Below are 20,061 nucleotides of genomic sequence, written 5' to 3'. Positions count from 1 at the left end.
GTTACTGACCAAAAAAAAGCTGGACATCAAGTTTTTAGTAAACCAAAAAGTAAGTCTCAACAAATGCCTTTTGCCAAAATAAGGTTTTATTTTGAAAGTCATTTGAAAGACAGGAGGCAAGGAGGCCTACGACCCAACGGATGTAGGTTCCAAATCTGGATTCGTACCAGCCCCACCAATGGTCTCTGTCAGGCCAAAAAGGTGCTTTCTTTGGTAATTCCTGTTTTTTAGCTTCCTGGAGAAGAGATCTTTTCCCACAAGCCATCTTCGTTTTTTTTGTAGAGTAGGGCTTTATTTCCAGGAAACAGTGTGTTAGTTGGAGATGGGTATTTTTTTAAAAACATCAAGGTAGATCTAATATGTTCAACAAAGTGAGGTGGCTCAGCCAGAGGCGAAGTAGAAAGATTCTGAAAACACAAGATGGTGGGCATGAGAGAAGTCACCTTGCTGTTCCCCGCTTTGATAAAGATGTCAAAGTATCTTTGTTCTTGGACACATATATAGTAAAATACGTAAGAAATGAGGTGGCCTGGATTAATAAGAAAAAAGTTGAATGCTTACTGCTTTACCCACACAAATTTCCATCCAGGACTTGACATATCCCCAGTTGATATACAAGTTAAATGGGGTCTGTCAATGGCATCCAAAAAGTAAAAGGGAAAGCAGCTATGACCTGGTCTAAACCCTTTTTTTTCCTTACAGATGAGGAAACCAGGGTCCAGAGATTTAAGACTTACCCAGCCTGTAAACTCTCACCTCTAGTATTTGCTTGTCATCTTGCTGCAACCAGAAATCCACATGTGGAAATGGCGTCCAGGAGTATGGTCCTATACGAAGTTGTTCTGTCTCTGCATCATAAATGCTAATCATCTACAAAAGAACGTGTCAAGGATAGAATTTCAGGAATGTCACCCACTTTTCAAACCCTCCCAGTAACGCAAGCACCAGTGTAGTCCTTTCATGCATTTCTCTGCATAAGCTGCTTAAAGCCTGTCTGAAATAACAAACTGCCAGCTACTGAACACGTCCCATGTGTCTGCTGCTGCACGCTGTGGGCATACACATGACTGCTGAGCGCCAACAGCAGTCCCACAGGACAAGGGTGTTTTTCCCATTTGGGGTGAAAACTTGAGGCTCAGAGAAACGGGGCCCATTTCCCAGGTCACGTGTCCAGTAAGCCTCAGAGCTGGGCCTCAAACCCAGATGCGTCTGACTAAAGTCTGTGTTCCTCATTGCCTCATTATTTATACCCCAAACAACTGATCACCTTGCAATTGAAAAGCATACAGTGCCTGCTGCCCTGTCTCTGAATTGACAAAAGACCAAGGCGAAAAGTCTGCACAGTCTTAACGTTTCTACCTCCACTCCTAAGAGAAAGAAAGACAGGAGGTGAACAGAATGGCTCCTAAGTGTCTGGAGTTCCCCTCCCTGGGGAGGGAAAATGCAGCCTTTACCCCATCAAAAGAAAGAAGCTAATTTGCCAAATGATCCATTCCTTGAATTCCCAAATTTGCCAATGGCAGCCTCAGCTTACCCAGCAATATTCACTTTGGTAACTGAGACTGAAATCTGTTCTGAGTATCAAACTAAACTAGGCCTGTTAGGCTCCTTGAGAAGTCCTAAAAATGTTAAAAGGGGTGGCCAAACAAATCGCTCTGAATCCAAACACAGTTTCCAGTGAAAACATCAGCATTTCATAAATGAGAAGATTTCTTTGGGGTGGCCTGAATATGATTTGTGTTTTTTCACACTTTGAGCATTTTTAAAGCTTTCACCCATTCCTCAAATGGCATATAAACCTTGAGTTTTGTTTTCTAACTTTTAAAATTACAGTGTTACTTAATTAAGTACACTGAGGGAATCAGACTTTAATTTGATCATTATTTTGGGTTAATTGTTTCAGCAAATTGCTCTTCGGCGACCCGGTCCAAAAGAATGCCTAGTCCCGAGTGCAGAGGGGAGAAACCTCCACTCCTGCGTCCCAGGTCTCCTCTCTTTGTAGGAACTTTACAGGAAGGCTCTTAAGAAGTAACAGAAGTTTGTTCTCTTTGAATTCAGATGCTTGGGTTCACACATACCTCCCACACCTTTTAGGCAGAGAACTGGAGCTGATGACCTCAAGATGTTCATTACTATTTTGAGACAGTGAGTGTGGGGCGGTATGTATGTATGTGCTGGTCCCTGCTAATTGACAACTGTAAAGAAGCTGACATACAGCATAAACTTTTCTAAGATCCAGAAAACTTAAGGCCTTGATATTTGATGCCCCCCCCTTTTTTTTTTTTTTTACCCCTTAACAAAGATGATTTCAAACTCACTGGTCCTCCTGCTAAAGTCCGCGCGGCCCGCAGCTGCTCCTCTGGACCCCGATCTTGAAAGGAGGCTCTGTAAATCTCTGCAGTCTTAATATTGACAGCTGTGAAGGACAACAGGATGTCTCTGAATTGACAAAAGACCAAGGCGAAAAGTCTGCACAGTCTTAACATTTCTACCTCCACTCCTAAGAGAAAGATAGGAGGTGAACAGAATGGCTCCTAAGTGTCTAGAGTTCCCCTCCCTGGGGAGGGAAAATGCAACCTTTACCCCAAGAAAAGTGCAGGGAGGCCCGAGCTGAACTCGATGAGATTTTGTTCTAAACCAAGAGCTGCTTTCCACATGGGAGGCAGCCATTCCTTCAGTCGGACATGTAGCAAAACCTCTGGTCAGCCCTACTGGTGTACAGCCAGGGGTAGGTAGGTGAACTGTGATCGTTCTGTTGGAATCTTCACAATTTAGTATTTTATACATACACGAAATTACAGAGAATAGAACAGTGAACACCATGTACCTACTACCCAGCTAAATCAATCAGGTATCACCGATACAGCAGCAGCTCTCTGAAATACAGCCGATTCCTCGCCTTTTCCTCAGGAGTCCTGGGGCTGTCAAGCAGGGAGGATCGTTCTGGGTTTTCTCTAGCCTGAGCTTTACACTTTGGAGGACTTCTGTTCTCAAGCAAAACCTCCTCAGTTCCTGATGTATAGGAGGATTCCAGTGCCTGCCTTCCTCCCCCAGAGCACTGACAGGAGAAAAGGGCGCCTGGCCTGGGGTGCTGGGGAGAGACGGAAACAAAACCAGGTGCTCTCCCAGCTCCTGGGAAGGGTGGGCAGGGCCTGTGCTTTCTATCTGCTACCACGTTGCTGCTTCAAAGTCTTAAGAAGTGAATGTTACCTCAGTTTTGTAGGTAAAGCTTAGAGAAGTTAAGCTACTTGCCCAAGGTTTCACAGCAGATGTTCGCAGGAGCTGGGATCTGAACCCAAGGCTGTCCCATCCTGACATCAGTGGGGTCACTGGTTTGCTGAATTAGACTTTAACCGCACATGTGACCAAGCCTCCAACCCACAAAAGATGCACACTACTTACCAATGCCATATATTATCGGAAAGTGGTTTTCGTTTTCTTCCCGGTCATTTAATTCTACAAAATAAAAATGTTTTTAAGATACACTTTTTAAAGAAATACCAAACAATTATTTTTACTTTGTATAATGAAGGCCAAGAAGGAACTCCTCAATGCAGAAAGGGAGGAAAATTCCAGAAAATGAAAGGGATTGTGGCCCTGTTTCCCTACCCTGTCCCAAGGCAGGGGGGTTTTTACTGAACAAACTGGCGGCTGCAGAATTGGTCCCCACTCCCCCCACCTTCTCCGTGCGCCCTGTCTGCCACACAGGTGGTGGCTCCTCTGAGATCCAGTGCCCTCCTTCCTGGGAGACAAGGGGGCCACACTGAAACTGAGGCTGGGCAGATGGTGACAAGGGCAAGGGGAAGGCCATCCCACCACAGGAAGAGCCAGAACAGATGCTGGCCAACCCGTGACAGCAGTGTGTGCCAGGACTTGGGCCCACTGCAAGGCTGGGGGCAAAACAGTCCTGAGACCCACATCTTCACTTGGGGACAAATGGCAGAACTTACCTGTCACACACAGTGTCACTAAGTGAATGTCATCTTCTTGCCTATCAAATTCACCTACAATGAGAAGTTCAAGACTGGATGTCAGAAAAGTTCCTCTAGTTACCAGAACAAACTGCTGAGCAAGCCAAGGACAGGCAGGGACGGCAGCCAGCTGAGTGTGCTCCACCCCACACCCCAACGCCCACGCCCAAGCAGCCACAGCCTGGCCTCTGGGGAGCTGACACCACAGAACCCTGAGCGCCAGAAGACGGCCACATTCTCAGCCTCAGGCCCAAAGGAGCCTGGGCTGAGCCTTCCCATTTTTCTCCTCATTCTGAGAGTTTTGCGGGGACCCATGGATTCATAAGATTTTTACTTTTCTCCTAAGTAAACTGTTTTCCTGATTATCAGAGTTATAAAGACAAACATCTGGCCACTGTAACAGATTTGAAAAATACAGGAGAACATAAGGAAGTCGGTTTTTAATGTCCATAATCCTAGCACTGTTTTAATTAGTGTATTTTCTTCCATATTTTTCTGTGCTCAGCAGAGCTGACCATAAAGACAATTTTACAATTTTTTTTTTTTAAGATGGAATCTTAGGCTCTGTCACCCAGGCTGGAGTACAGTAGAGCGACCTCTGCTCATCACAATCTCCGCCTCCCGGGTTCAAGTGATTCTCCTGCCTCAGCCTCCCGAGTAGCTGGAATTACAGGTGTGTGCCACCACGCCCAGCTAATTTTTGTATTTTTAGTAGAGACAAGGTTTCACCATGTTGGCCAGGCTGGCTGGTCTTGAACTCCTGATTTCAAGTGATCCACCAGCCTTGGCCTCCCAAAGTTCTGGGATTACAGGAACGAGCCACTGCGCCCAGCCAACAATTTTATATCCTGATTTGCTTGTGCATAGGTATTTTCCCATGTAATTCTCACCTTTATGTGTTATTTTTTAGCGACTACATAATTATTATTCTGATAACATCAGATTTCCTGTTATACGTAATGTTCTACTGCTCATCTTCAGGCTCAAATCTCTATGCACATTTCAGATTATTTTCTTAGCATGTATTTCCACAAGGGGAATTACTGGGTCAAAGGATATTAACCTTTTACTTATTTATTTATTTTTTGAGACTGAGTCTCCCTCTGTCACCCAGGCTGGAGTGCAGTGGTGCGATCTCAGTTCACCGCAACCTCCGTCTCCTAGGTTCAAGCAATTTTGCCTCAGCCTCCTGAGTAGCTGGGATTACAGGCGTGCACCACTATGCCCATTTCACTCTTGATGCCCATGCTGGAGTGCAATGGCATGATCTCAGCTCACCACAGCCTCCACCTCCCGGGTTCAAGCAATTCTCCTGCCTCAGCCTCCCAAGTAGCTGGGATTACAGGTATGCTCCACCATGCCCAGCTAATTTTGTATTTTTAGTAGAGACGGGGTTTCTCCATGTTGGTCAGGCTTGTCTCGAACCTCTGACCTCAGGTGATCGGCCTGCCTTGAACTCCCAAAGTGCTGTGATTACAGGCAGGAGCCACTGCGCCTGGCCTAATTTTTGTATTTTTAGTAGAGACAGGGTTTCACCATGTTACCCAGGCTGGTCTTGAACTCCTGACCTTAGGTTATCCACCTTCCTCGGCCTCCCAAAGTGCTGGGATTACAGGCATGAGCCACCGTGCCCGGCCGGATATGAACCTTTTTTAAGAGTTAACTCATGGCAAGTCCCTGTCTCTACAAAAAATTTAAAAATCAGCTGGGCATCCATCCTGGCTAACACGGTGAAATCTCGTCTCTACTAAAAATACAAAAAATTAGCTGGGTATGGTGGCGGGCGCCTGTAGTCCCAGCTACTAGGAGGGCTGAGGCAGGAGAATGGCATGAACCCGGGAGGCAGAGCTTGCAGTGAGCCAAGATCGCGCCACTGCACTCCAGCCTGGGTGATAGAGCAAGATTACATCTCAAAAAAAAAAAGAAGAATCAGCTGGGCATGGTGGCATGCACCTAGTCACAGCTACTTGGGAGGCTGAGGAGGGAGTATCACTTGAACTCAGTACGTTGAGGCTGCAGTAAGCCATGATTGTGCCACTGCACTACAGCCTGGGCGGCAGAGTGAGGCCTTCAGTCATGATGCCAAATTGCTTCCCGGACAGGCTGTACCATTGTATGAGTAAGCTTACCTCACAGCCTCGTGGTTAGTCCACACACAACAATGTCATCTTTGTTTCCTTCTTTCTTGAAAATATTTGCTAATTTAGGCCAGGCACAGTGACTCACACCTGTAATCCCAGCACTTTGGGAGGCCGAGGCAGGTGGATCACGAGGTCAACAGTTCACAACCAGCCTGGCCAACATGGTGAAACCCCGTCTCTACTAAAAGTACAAAATTAGGTGGGTGTGGTCGCTCACGCCTGTGATCCCAGCTACTCGGGAGGGTGAGGCAGGAGAACTGCTTGAACCCAGGAGGCAGAGCTTGCAGTGAGCCGAGATTGTGCTACTGCACTCCATTCTGGTCAACCGAGCAAGACTCCGTCTGAAAAAAAAAAAAGAAAGAAAAAGAAAAAAACATGCTAATAGGGAAAAAACGGTATCATCAGTGTTTTAATTTTCTGCAGATTAAAATGGACATTTTTGCCAGGAGGGAGGGTGGCTCTGTTTTCACACAGTTGAGAGCACTTACTGTTTTGGAATGTGTCCACTGCTGTTTTAGTAGAAAATCTTGTCTCCAGCCCTGCAACCCTACACATGAGCTCCATGCATTCAGTGTTTCTGTGAAACTCCAAGCGAGGCAGTCTGGTTCTCTACGCTGCTCCAAGTGGGGGTACCCTTCTTAGGTTTTGTACTAGTTGGGATTTTTAACCCAAGCAAATACAGGTACATATTTGTGTCCAATTTGGGGGAAAGAAAAAACAATGAACTTACTAAGAAGTTGATGAGTGAGTTTTTGTGACAACTGCCTGTCGTCACTGAAGCCTCCAACGAGGTGCACTTCCAGCCTGGCAAAGAGATGGGACGGGTCAGAGGCCAGAAGACAACACCAGTGCGTGCACTGGTCTCACTTTGAACTTTCATTCTCAGTTTCTGTGAGCCCCTGCTCTACAGCAGAGCTTCAGGTCATCTTCGTGCCACCGCAAAACAAGATACCTGGAGCACACGGCCAAGGCCAATGGCAAGCTTCTGGGGACCCTGCCCAGGGGCCCTGAGGACTCAGGGGATCCATATCTGAACACAAACGTGATGCCGCCTCCATGCACCAGTGGGGAGCTCTGCTCTAGAAGAGTACGGGCACAGGACGGGCGCGGTGGCTCACACCTGTAATCGTAGCACTTTGGGAGGCTGAGGTGGATGGATCACTTGAGGTCAGGAGTTCAAGACCAGCCTGGCCAACATGGTAAAACTCCATCTCTACTAAAAATACGAAAATTAGGCCAGGCATAGTGTCTCACACCTGTAATGCCAGCACTTTGGGAGGCTGAGGCAGGCGGATTGCTTGAGCTCAGGAGTCTGCAACCAGCCTGAGCAACTCCATCTCTATTAAAATACAAAAAAATAGAACTCCATCTCTATTAAAATACAAAATAGAATAGAAACTCCATCTCTATTAAAATACAAAAAAAAAAAAAAAAAAAAAATCTGGCCGTTATGGCATGCACCTGTAGTCCCAGCTACTTGGGAGGCTGAGGCAGGAGAATTGCTTGAACCCAGGCGGCAGAGGTTGCAGTGAGTCAAGATCGTGCCACTGCACTCCAGCTTGGGCTACACAGTGAGACTGCATGTCAAGGGAAGAAAAAAAGAAAATTAGCCGGGCATGGTGGCACACCTGTAATCCCAGCTACTCGGGAGGCTGAGGCAGGAGAACTGCTTGAACCTGGGAGGTGGAGATTGCAGTGAGCCGAGATCGCACCACTGCACTCCAGCTCTGGGCAACCGAGCAAGACTCCATCTCAGGGGAAATAAATAAATAAATAAGTTGGGCATGGTGGTTGGCGTCTGTAATCCCAGCTGCTTGGGAGGCTGAGGCAGGAGAATCACTTGAACCCAGGAGGCAGAGGTTGCAGTGAGCCAAGATTGTGCCATTGCATGCCAGCATGGGTGACAGAGCCAGACTCTGTCTCAAAAAAAAAAAAAAGTTTGGGGCCAGGTATGCTGGCACATACCTCTATTCCCAGCTACTCGGGAGGCAGAGGTGGAAGGATTGCTTGAGCCCAGAAGTTTGAGACTAGCCTGGGTGACAGTGAAACTCTGGCTCTAAAACAAATTTAAAAACAAAACAAAAAAACTGAGCCACTGCCTCTTGGAAGCCCTCCTTAGGAGTCACACTGCACATTAGCACAGTGAAACTATGAGAAGTCCTGCGATTGAAAAAACCCAACTTTGTTGAATCCAGTGTTTCCCACACTCATCTACTACCCCCTTTTCCACAGCCCGTCAACCGGGGGAATTCACGCTCGGCAAGTGTTGCCGGACTTCACGCTGCCTTCTGAGACACACAGTCTTCCTAAGGGATGAACCAGGACCTTGGATGTATCCAGCATGGGGCACAGCCTCAAGGGGCCTCCTCATAAACTCCGAGTAGTAAAGAGAGCTGTGCCCACCATGGCTTTGCTCGCCACTGGGCCACTAGGTTTGCCTCTGACTCCCCAAGTGATCACAGTTGTTCTACAACAGATCAGGAAGAGCTGACAAGCATGTTCTGAGAACCATGGAGCACAGTGCGTGGAAACATAATGACACTGATTATGTCCCCCTGCCGGGGACAAGGTGATAGGCAAATGAAAATACTATTTTGGGTCTGCATGGGTCACATGCCCAGGAAGTCAGCCCAGCGCTGGCACAGACCGCAGAGGTAGAATTTAGAATCGATCACTATTGACTAGCAAAACTCTCCCAGAGAACTCTTTCTTTCCTTTTTTGACTCCTGCGATTCCAAGCCTTTGTATATGATGGGAATAATTCACTCAATGGCTGCCTTAGACTTCAAATAAAATGACAGCAACGCCTGCCAGGTCTACACAAAGACAGAGCACGGAGAGGGGACAGGTGTGTGAACAGTGGTCTTGACAGCAGGCCTGTGTCATCAGCCTCCACTTAGCTCCTGTGTGCTCCAGCATGTTGGGCCTCAGTGCCTGTCTCTGTCAAACGCAGGCAGCAGATACTTTACTGCAGGGAGAGAGGATAGGTGCTGCGGGGGCAGCCGGGCTGGAGGCTGCTGCTGCTCTAGCAATCCGTGGGAAACTATCAATCTGCTAGAATTTAAAACTGCACCCCCCTCAGCTGAGAGGATCACTTGAGCCCAAGAGTTTGAGACCAGCCTGGGCAACATGGCAAAACCCTGTCTCTACAAAAAAAAAAATACAACAAACTAGCCAGGAATGGTGGTGCACACCTGTGGTCCCAGCTACTCGGGAGGCTGAGGTGGGAGAATCACTTGAGTCTGCGAAGTCAAGGCTGCAGTGAGCTGAGATCACACAACTGCGCTCCAGACAGGGCAACACAGCAAGACCCTATCTCAACAACAACAGAAAGAGAACAAGAAAAAGAACTACAGGCCTCGCCCCCTGACAGTCCCCACATCTTCCCGGCCTCGTCTTCTCCACAGACCGCCTCACCACCCAACAGCCCTCTTGTGTAGTCTCTCGGCTTCGGAACACAAACACCTTGGGCCAGGCTTTCTGTCTGCTCGTCACTGCTGTGTCCCTAGAAACTACAAGGGGTAGGTGAGAGGAAGCATTTAACAAGTAACTGCGGGAAAAATGACTGCACGAAGAGCTACCACACCCGGGGGGGAGCAAAGCGACCTGAAAATCGCAAACGCAACGTTCCTAAGAGGACATCAAGTTCAAAGTCAAGCCTTCCATCTCAAGTCCCGCACCCACTCATTCACTCAACCACTGCTGACGCAGTGCCCAGTCGTGCCAGGTTCTGTTCCAGGGGAACGAGGGAGACACGGCGGTGGCGGCATCCTGTGTTCCCCTAACAGCTTCCATGGCCACGTCCTGCACGCGACGGTTCCAAGATCCCAATTCACCTATGAGAGCAGCGTGGATCTCACCTTCCACATTGAGCATGGTCGGAAAAGGATTTTATGGAGTTCATGATCAAGGGGACCTCAGCTTTGGTGTCGGTTCCGTCACAATGTGTCAAGCAGGTGGCCCCATTACCTGAAGAACAAGGGTAAAAGGACTCAAGTTATTCCTGATGCAAGCGCAGTGCAGAGGCCGAGACTCCGCCTGTCCCTCTGGACCGCCTCGTCTTTGAATATCCTGTAGGGGAGAAACGGAAAGGTCTGTGCTGCCCAGCCAACCCATTCTGACCAGGACACCAGGGAGACACCATGCAGACCAGAAAAAAGGTAAGCGGAGTCCGCTTCCAACAAGACACCAGGAAACTCAACGCGAGAATTTCAATGGTCCCAAAGGTTGGGTCAGTTTAAGTAATGGTTTCCTTCACCTCTCTCGTCATACCTGTGTGCCTCAGGACCACAATGTGACAAGTAGTGGCATCATCAGAACCCAGAATGGAGATGGAGCCTGTTTAAAAAAGAAATAAAATAAAATATCCAATAGCCTTTTGGGATAACGCCCAATTCACTGCTTCCTAACCTACCATCCTTTGGGGAGGTCACTGCAAGCTCTCTTTGCTGAACATACAGAAGGCCCTGGGGTCCCACTTGTTGAACAGACTGACCTCTGAGAAGTCTGGCTCTTTCCTGTTTAATTAAAAAAAAAATAAAATAGTGATGTAAATTAGTGAGGATGGAAAAACTAAAGATGTGGAGAGAGCCAAGCGGGCTCTGGTGGGCAGCACGGTAGTGTGTCGGGAGTGTGTTAGTGGACAGAGAGGCTCAAAGAAAAAGGCAGCCGCCACGGTCATTCGGAACAATGCAGAGAAAACGATGAGGTTCTGCGCAGTGGTTTAACCTACGAAATCAGATGTCATAATAACCTATGAAATGAGATGCAAAAATCCTTTATTAGAGTTTGTTTTTTTTTTTTTTTTTAAAAGAGACAGGGCCTCACTATGTTGCCCAAGCTGGTCTTGAACTCCTGGGCTCAAGCAATCTTCCTGCCTTGGCCTCCCAAAGTACTGGGATTACAGGCGTGAGCCACTACACCCGGCTATCACAGTTCTTTACTGAAGAGTGTGAGACTCTTCACAATTTAAAGAGAATCAGATTACACAGGAATAGTGGATGGATGGCTCTGAAATCACATCCCCCTTTTTTTTTTGGAGACAGTCTCTCACTCTGTCACCCAAGCTGGAGTACAGTGGTACAATTTCAACTCACTGCAGCTTCCACCTCCCAGGCTCGAGCAATCCTCCCACCTTAGCCTCCTAAGTAGCTGGGATCACAGGCCTGCACCACCACACCCAGCTGATTTTTATACTTTTTGTAGAGATGGGGCCTCCCTATGATGCCCAGGCTGGTCTCAAACTCTTGGACTCAAGTGATCCACCCACCTTGGCCTCCTACTGCGCTGGGATTACAGGCATAAGCCACCATACCTGGCCTCCTCTTTTTTTACCTTAGTCCCTAACCTAGTAATTTCAATTCTGGAAATCTGTCCTAAGGAAATAACTCCAAATGTGTTCATCTCTGTGTTATTTATCTTTTTTTTTTTTTTTTTTTGAGACAGAGTCTTGCTCTGTTGCCCAGTCTGGAGTGCAGTGGCGTGATCTCAGCTCACTGTAGTCTCCACCTCCCAGGTTCAAGTGATTCTCATCCTCAGCCTCCCCAGTAGCTAGGATTACAGGCAGGCGCCACCATGCCCAGCTTTTTGTATTTTTAATAGAAACCGGGTTTCGCCATGTTGGCCACACTAGTATCAAACTCCTGGCCTCAAGTGATCCGCCCGCCTTGGCCTCCCAAGGTGCTGGGATTATAGCATGAGCCACCGTGCCCTGCCCCCTGTGTAATTTGTAATGGGGAAAAGCTGGGAGCAACAATGGAAAAAGTAAGTAAATTATGCACAGAACCAAGTCACAACCACTAACTACACAGTCATGAGAAATGAAAACTATGGGAAAAAGAGTTTCAAAATGCTAATTGAAAAGCCAGCTATAGAAGTAGAAAAAATGTTTTGAAGAGCTATAAATGTGCTGCTGATATGACAATGATTAAATGCTTATAGAGAAAAATACTGGAAGGAAATTTCACCAATACAACCATGGCTGTGCCAGAAAGAGCAAACATGAGTGATTTCCTGGTGCTGTTGTCCTCTCTTCTCTCGATGTTCTATCACATAGTTATTATTAGAATATAAAAACCGAATGGATAAGGCAAATTGACGAAAGATATGTTAATACTAAGTGTCAATAATCTAACTGAATATTTGTACAAACTTATTTAGTGAGCTTGCAAAAAAAATTAAGTGGTTAAAAATTCAAGTGGTTAAATTATTTAATGAAAACTTTTTCAAAAATGTTAAATTGATATAACACTACAATGTATCATCATTTCCTTCTTACTTGCAACAAACTCCTGGATGAACAAAATCTTCCGGGCAACGTATGTATGTATTGCCTACGCGGGAGGACAGTTTTGCAGTCTCAGTCTTCTATTGACTTCCTGCCATTTCGCATGAGTGGTGCTAATTTAGGTTAGTGCTCGCTTAATAAAACATAAGAGCAGCTGGGTGCGATGGCTCCCAACTGTAATCCCAACACTTTGGGAGGCTGAGGAGGGAGGACTACTTGAGCCTTGGAGTTCAAAACCAGCCTGGGCAACAAGGAATATCCTGTCTCTACAAAAAAAAAAAAAAAAAAAAAAATTAGCTGGGTGTGGTGGCGTGTGCCTGTAGTCCCAGCTACTCTGGAGGCTCAGGTGGGAGGATCACTTGCAGCCAGGAGGTGGAGGCTGCAGTGAACCATGATTGTACCACTGCACTCCAGCCTGGGTGACAGACCAAGACCCTGCCTCAAAAAAAAAAAAAAAAAAATTAAGATTAAACTAAAAGAAGACATGTAATAAACATAATGATCAGCTTGATTACTTACATGGCGTTTTCTTCTCTTTATACACTTCCATTAACCGGAAGCAAGGTGTCAATGAAAATGAGACAAGCCCCTCAATTTAAGAAACAAACTAAAGATTAAATGAACTGCAGTGTAAAATGAGATTGGCAAGACAGCCTTGCTTGCTCCAGAAGAAGTCAATAAGAAACGGGTGTGACAGACTGTACTCTAACTCGGAACACCTCTACAGGTGAAAGCCTCTCATTCTCATTCCACTTCCTACCTCACCTTCATTCAGAGTAACATAGGGGAGAATTCAGAATTCCCTCTTGATTACTCCTGAAATACTTACCTTCTGCTTTGCTCTTGGAGGAAAGGGGAGGGGAGGGGAGGGGAGGGGAGGAAAGGGAAGGGAAGGAAAGGGAAGGGAAGGGAAGGGAGGGCGCAGAGGCGAATTTTTAACACTCATTTTCACAACTGGGTCACCACTCAAAAGCAAAGCTATTTGTGAGAAATTAATTATTCCTTTCACAGAGACCAGAAAGCATGTCTCTCTTCAACACAGCTCCTTCGATTTCCCAAAGAAATAAAAGCAAACATTATCGGAAGAGAGAAAGCCAGAAAACTAGCGCGGCAGACTGCTCTGCTCTATGTTTTAATTTCTGTTTTTAGACGGGGTCTCACTGTCTCCCAGGCTGGAGCGCAGCGGCAAGACCGTGCCTTACTGCGGCCTCTGGCCTCAAGCAATCCTCCCACCGCAGCCTCCCAAGGAGCTGGCGCTACAGGCGTGAGCCACCGCACCGGGCTAACTTTTGTATTTTTTGTAGAGATGGGAGGGCTCCCTGTGTTGCCCAGGCTGGTCTCAAACTCCTGGCCTCAGGTGATCCTCCTGCTTCAGCCTCCCAAAGTGCTAGGATTATAGGCATGAGTCACTGTGCCCAGCCTCTACTTTATTTTTAATTTTTTTTTTTTTTTTAAGAGCCAAGGCCTCACTCTGTTGCCCAGGCTGAAGTGCTGTGGCCCCATCATAGCTCACTGCAGCCTCAAACTCCTGGGCTCAAGCAATCCTCCCACCTCAGCCTCCTTTGGAGTAGCTGGAACCACAGGCGCACGCCACCACACTTGGCTAATTTTTTCTCTTTTAAGTAGTGAAAAGAGTTTACCCAAACTTCCCTTCTTTGGAAAAACACACAGTCCTACTTTATAAATTCATATACAAATAGTCCCAGTTTTCTTAACCTCTCATATTCTCTAGACACTAATATTTGCTTTAAAAAAAAACTTTTCCCTCAGTCCCTCATCCCTATTTCCCAATTCCTATTCAAAGGCAGTATTCTCTTAACCCAGTGACCAGCAGATTTTCTGAAAAAGGCCAGACAGTAAATATTTGAGGTTCTGCAAGGCCGCAGTCCCCGTCACAACTGCTCAACTCTGCTGTGACGAAGTGAAAGCAGCCACAGACCATACAGATGGTATGTGTAAAACTATAAAGGTGACACCGAAGTTTTAATTTCAATACAATTTAACATGTTACAAAATATTATTTTGATTTTCAACCTTTGAGAAATATAAAGAGCACTCTTGGCCTACAGGCTATACATAAACAGGGTCTGGCCCATGAGCTGTGGCTTGTTGACCTGTGTCTTAGCCAGTCACCGAGCTGTGACCTAGGGGATGATCATGTGGCCCTCACCCCTGCTGTCCTGTTTGTCACTTCTTCCTTTATAAACAGGAGAGGGGCATGAAAGTGATTTGTGAACCGTAAAGCACAACTGTATATAAGAAATTATGAGGCCCAACACAGTGGCTCACGCCTGTAATCCCAGCACTTCGGAGGCCGACGCAGGAGGATCACTTGAGGTCAGGAGTTTCAGACCAGCCTGGCCAACATGTTGAAGCCCCATCTCTACTAAAAATACAAAAATTAGCCGGGTATGGTGGCGGATGTCTGGTATCCCAGATACTTGGGAGGCTGAGGCAGGAGAATCGCTTGAACCTGGGAGGCAGAGGTTGCGGTGAGCCAAGATCGCGCCATTGCATTCCAGCCTGGGTGACAGAGCAAGGCTGCGTCTCTCAAAAATAAATAAATTAATAAAAGCAGGAACTACGCTATGCTGTGAGCATCTTGTAGACTCTATGGAACTATATCACCCAAGATGTTGCAGGACTGGTAACCGCGTACCCAGTGACTGGTTAAGAGTGACTAAGGGAGGGCTCTCAACAGCTCTGGCCAAAGGAACTTTCTGCAGGGATGGTCAGTCTATATTCATACTGTCTCATTAGGAGCCACTCTGTCTGCTCAGCACTTGAAATGTGGCTACTGCTACTGAAGAACTGAGTTTTCAATTTTGTCTAATTTTAATTGATTTAAATCATAAGGAACCACATGGCTCGTGGCTACTGTACTGAATAGCGCGGCTCCAGAGGTAAGGGCAGGCTGCCAGGGTTCCAATCCTGGCTTCCCGGCTCCCAGGATGTGGGGCCTGGGGCCAGTTTCCCAGCCTCTCTGTGCCTCACAGTTCTCATCTGTAAAATGGGAATAGCAGTAACACTTGCTGTGGTGCTTGGCAGCTTCCACTGTATTACTGTTATTGTTATTTGCTAGTCATAGCTACACACAGGCATTGAACTGTTGGTACTCCATACTCAGAACACATCGTTACATGAAAAAGACACGTAAAACAACATATAGCAAGCTATCATTGTTTAAAAGCAAATTATGTACAAAGAAAAACCTCCATTACGACTTCCACCAAACTGAAGAATGGTTGTAGTCATACATTACTTTTTTCTTCTCTATATTATTATATTTTGCTTTCCTACAAAGAGGACACCCTGCTTTATTACATAAAAATAGTCCAGGCCGGGCAGACTGGCTCACACCGGTAATCCCAGCACTTTGGGAGGCCGAGATGGTCAGATCACTTGAGGTCGGGAGTTCGAGACCAGCCCGGCCAACCACGGTGAAACCCCATCTCTACCAAAAATAAAAAAATTACCTGGGCTTGGTGGTGTGCACCTGTAATCGCAGCTACTTGGGAGGCTGAGGCACAACAATCGCTTGAACCTGGGAGGCGGAGGTTGCAGTGAGCCGATATTGCGCCACAGCACTCCAGCCTGGGCCACAGAGCGAAACTCAGTCTCCAAAAAAAAAAAAAAATTCCAACCTTTAATGTCTCCCTGTTGCTAAGTAGGTGAAAAGTCCATCTGAGCCCCTTGGTCATTTGGTCATCTGGGTACAATCCACCTCTGTAGGTTTACTTTCCATGTTTCCCCTCCTCACCCTGGCTGCTCTGGGGAAACTGGCCAGGCCACCCACCCACTGAGCCCTTCCCCTCCTGCCCACCACGCCCCAGGCGGCTTGCCCAGCTGCGATGCCTTCACCCTTCTTTTCAAATCTGTCTCGTGCCTGCATCCTTCACTTACACTGCCGCAAATCAAGGTGATTGCCCCCTTCCAAAGTTCCTGTAACACAAACTGGTCCCCAGTACAGTCTTTCTAGGACATGTCTTCTTAAATAGGCCAAAACCTTCCTTCCAGAGGAGCAGTCCCGGTATGTCACCAAATCCCCCTCCACACTTAAGTGTGCAGCCCGGGACACCCATCTAACTTTCTATCACGAACATTTTCAAACAGACAAAAGTAGAGCGTCCCCTAAATTCTTCAGGCTGCTGAAATTATTTTTCCTTGGTGAGTCCTACTCCTGACTTCGCTAGTTAACAAGACAGTAACACAATGCAAGGATAAAATGACACACCACCACACCTAGCTCGGTGCATGTTGGCTAACAGACGATGGTCGGTCCTGAAATGCAAGCTGAGAATCACACAGAGCTGTCTGCCTTCTCCTGTCAGTAAGTACTTCTCACCCTTCAGATCACGTTCAGGGGTTATTTTGTGCCCTCGTTTATGCAACACATCTTTACTGAGCGTCAATTCTATGCCAGGGACCGTCCTACACTCTGAGGATACAAAAGCGAGGATACTACTCTTATCTGCCTTCAGGAGGCTTACATTCTGGGAACAGATCAAATAGAGAACAAACGAGCAAACAAAATAATCACAAACTGTACAGCTGTGACAGATGAAACCTCTAAATGCCTTCCCCAACCCCACACACTTGGTCAGGTTCCTGTGCTTCACATCTCAGAGTGAAAGGGGACGCTTTTTCTTTATGGCACTTAACAGTTTACAGTATCTGAGCCTTCTTCCATCAGAAACCATTCTCTCTTCTAGACTATAAACACTCCGAGGGTAGGGACAGTGATAAGTACGGTGCCCAACAGATATTAGGGGCTCGATATTTGATTCTCAAATCAACGAACTGATTGAGTCCCCTTTAACAGGATCTATGGCAAGTAGGACGTTTGCCTCCCCCGCTCCACGCCCCGCTCTTTTTAAAAACTAAGAACCCCCTTGCCAACAGCCCTTGCAGAAGCGTGGACAAGAGTTGAGAGATCCATTTGAGCACAAAAGCAGAAAAAACAAACAAAACCCGTGCATCAGGGCGTGGTCCTATGGCCCAGCTGGGTTGCAAGGCTCGCTCTTCCGGCTAAAAATAACTCGGCGCCCTACGCCCCGGGGGTAGGGGAGAGAGGAGGAAGGAATGGGGGTCCCCGCCAAGATCCCCCGGCCCAAACGCTCTCCGAAGCCCGCCCTGGAATAACCTCCTGCTTCACGGGGACGCAAGGACGAGGCAACGTTCACGGCAGGCTGCCGGTCCCCGAAGGCGGGCGGCCGGATTTGCCTAAACGGACCGGCCCCTCTGGGGGCTGCAGCCGCCCCGTCTGGGAATAAGGGTCCCGGCGTGTCCTCAAGCCGCGGTGCTGTGCGACCTTGGGCTAGTCACCTAACCTCTCTGGGCACCCGTCCCCTCCCCCGTCAGAGAGTGGCCTCCGCTGCAGTCCGCTGAAGTCTCAAGAAGGCAAAAGCTCCCGGACCCCTCAAGGGGAAGGCGCGAGCCAACAATCAGGGCTCCGGACGTGCAGACAGCGCCAAGTTTCAAGTCTGTGTCGCGTGAGACGGGCGGCGGCGGGGTGAGGAGGGCGCTCGCCCGCCCTGCAGCTTCCCCTCGGGCCCGCCCCGAAGCCCCGCGCCGCGCCCCGCTCACCTCCAAAGGCGGGTGGGCTCGGACGAGGTCCCCGGCGGACTGCGGCAGCCGCACTCGCCTCCCCTCGACGAGCAGCGGCATCGCGGAGGCGGTCGCCCAGGCAGGCCCAGGGAGGCGGTGGCCCCCCCCGCAGCCCCGGGCCGCCCGCCACCCCCGCCCCTCGGGCCGCGCGTCCCGCCTCGTCCTGCCCCGCCCCGCCGCGGGCGCTGCCGGGAAGTGGAGTCCAGGCGGAGGCGGCGCTGGCCGAAGAGTCTGGAGAAATCCAGGACGGGGCCGCAAGGCCTCACGGGAAATGTAGTCCAAAGCCAGGAAGCGGCCCCGGAAGCAGCTCGCGGCCCGCCTCCTCCGCAAGGGGCGCTGGGAAGTGTAGTCCCAAAAGCGTGGGAGTGAAGGAGGCGGGGAAAGGGGAGCGGCCAGGGAGCGGCTGTGCGAGCCAAGAGAGCCTCCGGGGGAGTTCCCGGGGCGGGTTCTGGCTGCGGCTACTGCGCTTTAGGTCATTGCTCCACGCTTCCCAGGTGTGACCTTCCACAAGCTTGAGTTTGGGACCCTGCTGTGCAGCTCCGTAGGATTGTATTCAATGAGTAATAAACCTAATCAGGCGGGCACGGTGGCTCACGCCTGTAATCCCAGAGCTTTGGGGTGCCGAGGCAGGAGGATCGCTTGAAGCCGGGAGTTCGAGACCAGCCTGGGCAACATAGCGAGACCCACCCTCCCCCATACCCTCGTCTCTGCCAAAAATTTAAACATTAACTGGGCATGGTGGCATGCACCTGTAATCCCAGCCACTCTGTAGACTGAGGCGGGAGGATCTCTTGACCCCAGGAGTGGGAGGCTGCAATGAGCTGTTTGGGCACTGCAGAGGGAGACTCTGTCTCTAAAAATAATAATAATAATAAACGTAAAGAGTCTTAAACTGGGAAAATATATGCTGAACTGTGCTAGCCCCACGTACTGAAGAGATCATCGATAACACTTCGTGGTTGGAATCCAATAGGCCACTCACAGGTGGGCTGGGAATCGTGGGGGAAGGATTTGCAGATACTGACTGCACAGCCCCTAATCTGATGACTGGTCCCCAAGGCGAGAGGCGTCTCACCGTGGAGCTCTCTTCTCAAATCTGGAAATACTGCTCAAATTCATCCGACTCTGCAGCACATGAACAAAAAGTAATTTTACAAAAGATGCAGTGGTGAGTTTACAGAAGCTACAGAGGAGCCACATGATAGAGCAGAAACTTCATTAGAATTGTATCATCTGTATTCATCGTCTTTCATAAATCTCCCCTCAGCTTACACACCCCATTCAACAAAAATACCAGGAAATTTACTACAGTAAAGAAGTGACTGCAGAAGAGGGTGTTCCCATTGCCAGGTTATCCAACTTCCCACCCAAAATAACTCTATTTCTAGCTACCAGGAAATTATTTCTCTGTATTATTACACCTACATTTCTCGTTTATCCTCACAAATGTAGGAGCTACTATCAACACCTCATTTGTCATTTGTCCTCACAAATCCAGGCGCTACTATCAACACCTCCGTCATAACAGATACGGTAACTTGCTCAAAGTGGTAGAAATTAGTAGCAGCACCAAGACTGAACCCAGCTTTGCATGATTCCAAAGGCAGTGCTCTCCATCACTATAAGATGCTCCTAGACTGTAAACAACTCATTCTAACACAGGTGACATGAAGTAAGTCCCAACTAGGAAAATCTGAGCTAAAAACAGTGTTTGAATCCAGGGTGATCAATGACGAGCAGGCTGGCCTGGAGCAAGCTACTTAACTTCCCTGAACTGGTTTTGTAGAATAGCATGTTTCACCTGGTACATACTAAACACTCTAAAGATAGCTATTATTGGAATTGCAGAGCAAAGAGTAGTCAATGAAAGTGAGGCATTTGGAAGTGCAAAGGTGAAGAACAAGGGTCTATGGGTTCTGCCTGGGGCTGGTGCAATTTGCCTAAATGGTTTTTCACTTTTGGGTGATCTTTTTTCGAGTAACCTCAGGTTATCAATCTCCTAGGCTGAGTCCTGCGCTAAAGGACTAAATGAGCGAGATAACAAGCAGGAAACCAC

The 20,061-nt window shown here is 48.1% G+C and overlaps 2 protein-coding genes across 21 annotated transcripts in view; one reads left to right on the top strand and one right to left on the bottom strand.

The window, feature by feature from the left end:
* The window catches only part of PDXDC1 (pyridoxal dependent decarboxylase domain containing 1), a 61,387-nt gene extending 59,600 nt beyond the window's left edge, over nt 1-1,787 (top strand). For all 10 annotated transcript variants that reach the window (XM_077987157.1, XM_077987162.1, XM_015125682.3 and 7 more), the window contains one exon: nt 703-1,787. In XM_077987157.1, coding sequence (XP_077843283.1) covers nt 703-762 — 60 coding nt within the window. In that variant the 3' untranslated portion in view covers nt 763-1,787. The remainder of the gene's footprint in view (nt 1-702) is intronic.
* On the bottom strand, nt 69-18,103 carry NTAN1 (N-terminal asparagine amidase). 11 transcript variants are annotated; one of them, XM_002802414.4, is made up of 10 exons: nt 17,985-18,103; nt 10,527-10,629; nt 10,385-10,450; nt 9,973-10,081; nt 6,843-6,916; nt 3,951-4,004; nt 3,403-3,456; nt 2,319-2,416; nt 757-870; nt 69-407 (listed from the first exon to the last, which is right to left on the bottom strand). In XM_002802414.4, the coding sequence occupies exons 1-10, from the start codon at nt 18,063-18,065 to the stop codon at nt 228-230; spliced, it is 933 nt and encodes a 310-aa protein (XP_002802460.1). In that variant the 5' UTR covers nt 18,066-18,103; the 3' UTR covers nt 69-227. The 11 variants fall into 11 exon arrangements, with proteins under 11 accessions (XP_002802460.1, XP_077843295.1, XP_028696519.1 ...); XM_077987169.1 differs by lacking the exon at nt 17,985-18,103 and adding an exon at nt 17,542-17,912; XM_028840686.2 differs by lacking the exon at nt 17,985-18,103 and adding an exon at nt 17,729-17,907.
* Nucleotides 18,104-20,061: the final 1,958 nt, after the last annotated feature.

The sequence above is a fragment of the Macaca mulatta genome, chromosome 20 (genome assembly GCF_049350105.2).
Source record: "Macaca mulatta isolate MMU2019108-1 chromosome 20, T2T-MMU8v2.0, whole genome shotgun sequence".
NCBI classification, from domain to species: domain Eukaryota; kingdom Metazoa; phylum Chordata; class Mammalia; order Primates; family Cercopithecidae; genus Macaca; species Macaca mulatta.
Note: the sequence above shows the minus strand (reverse complement) of the source record. Positions and strands in the feature narration are given on the sequence as shown.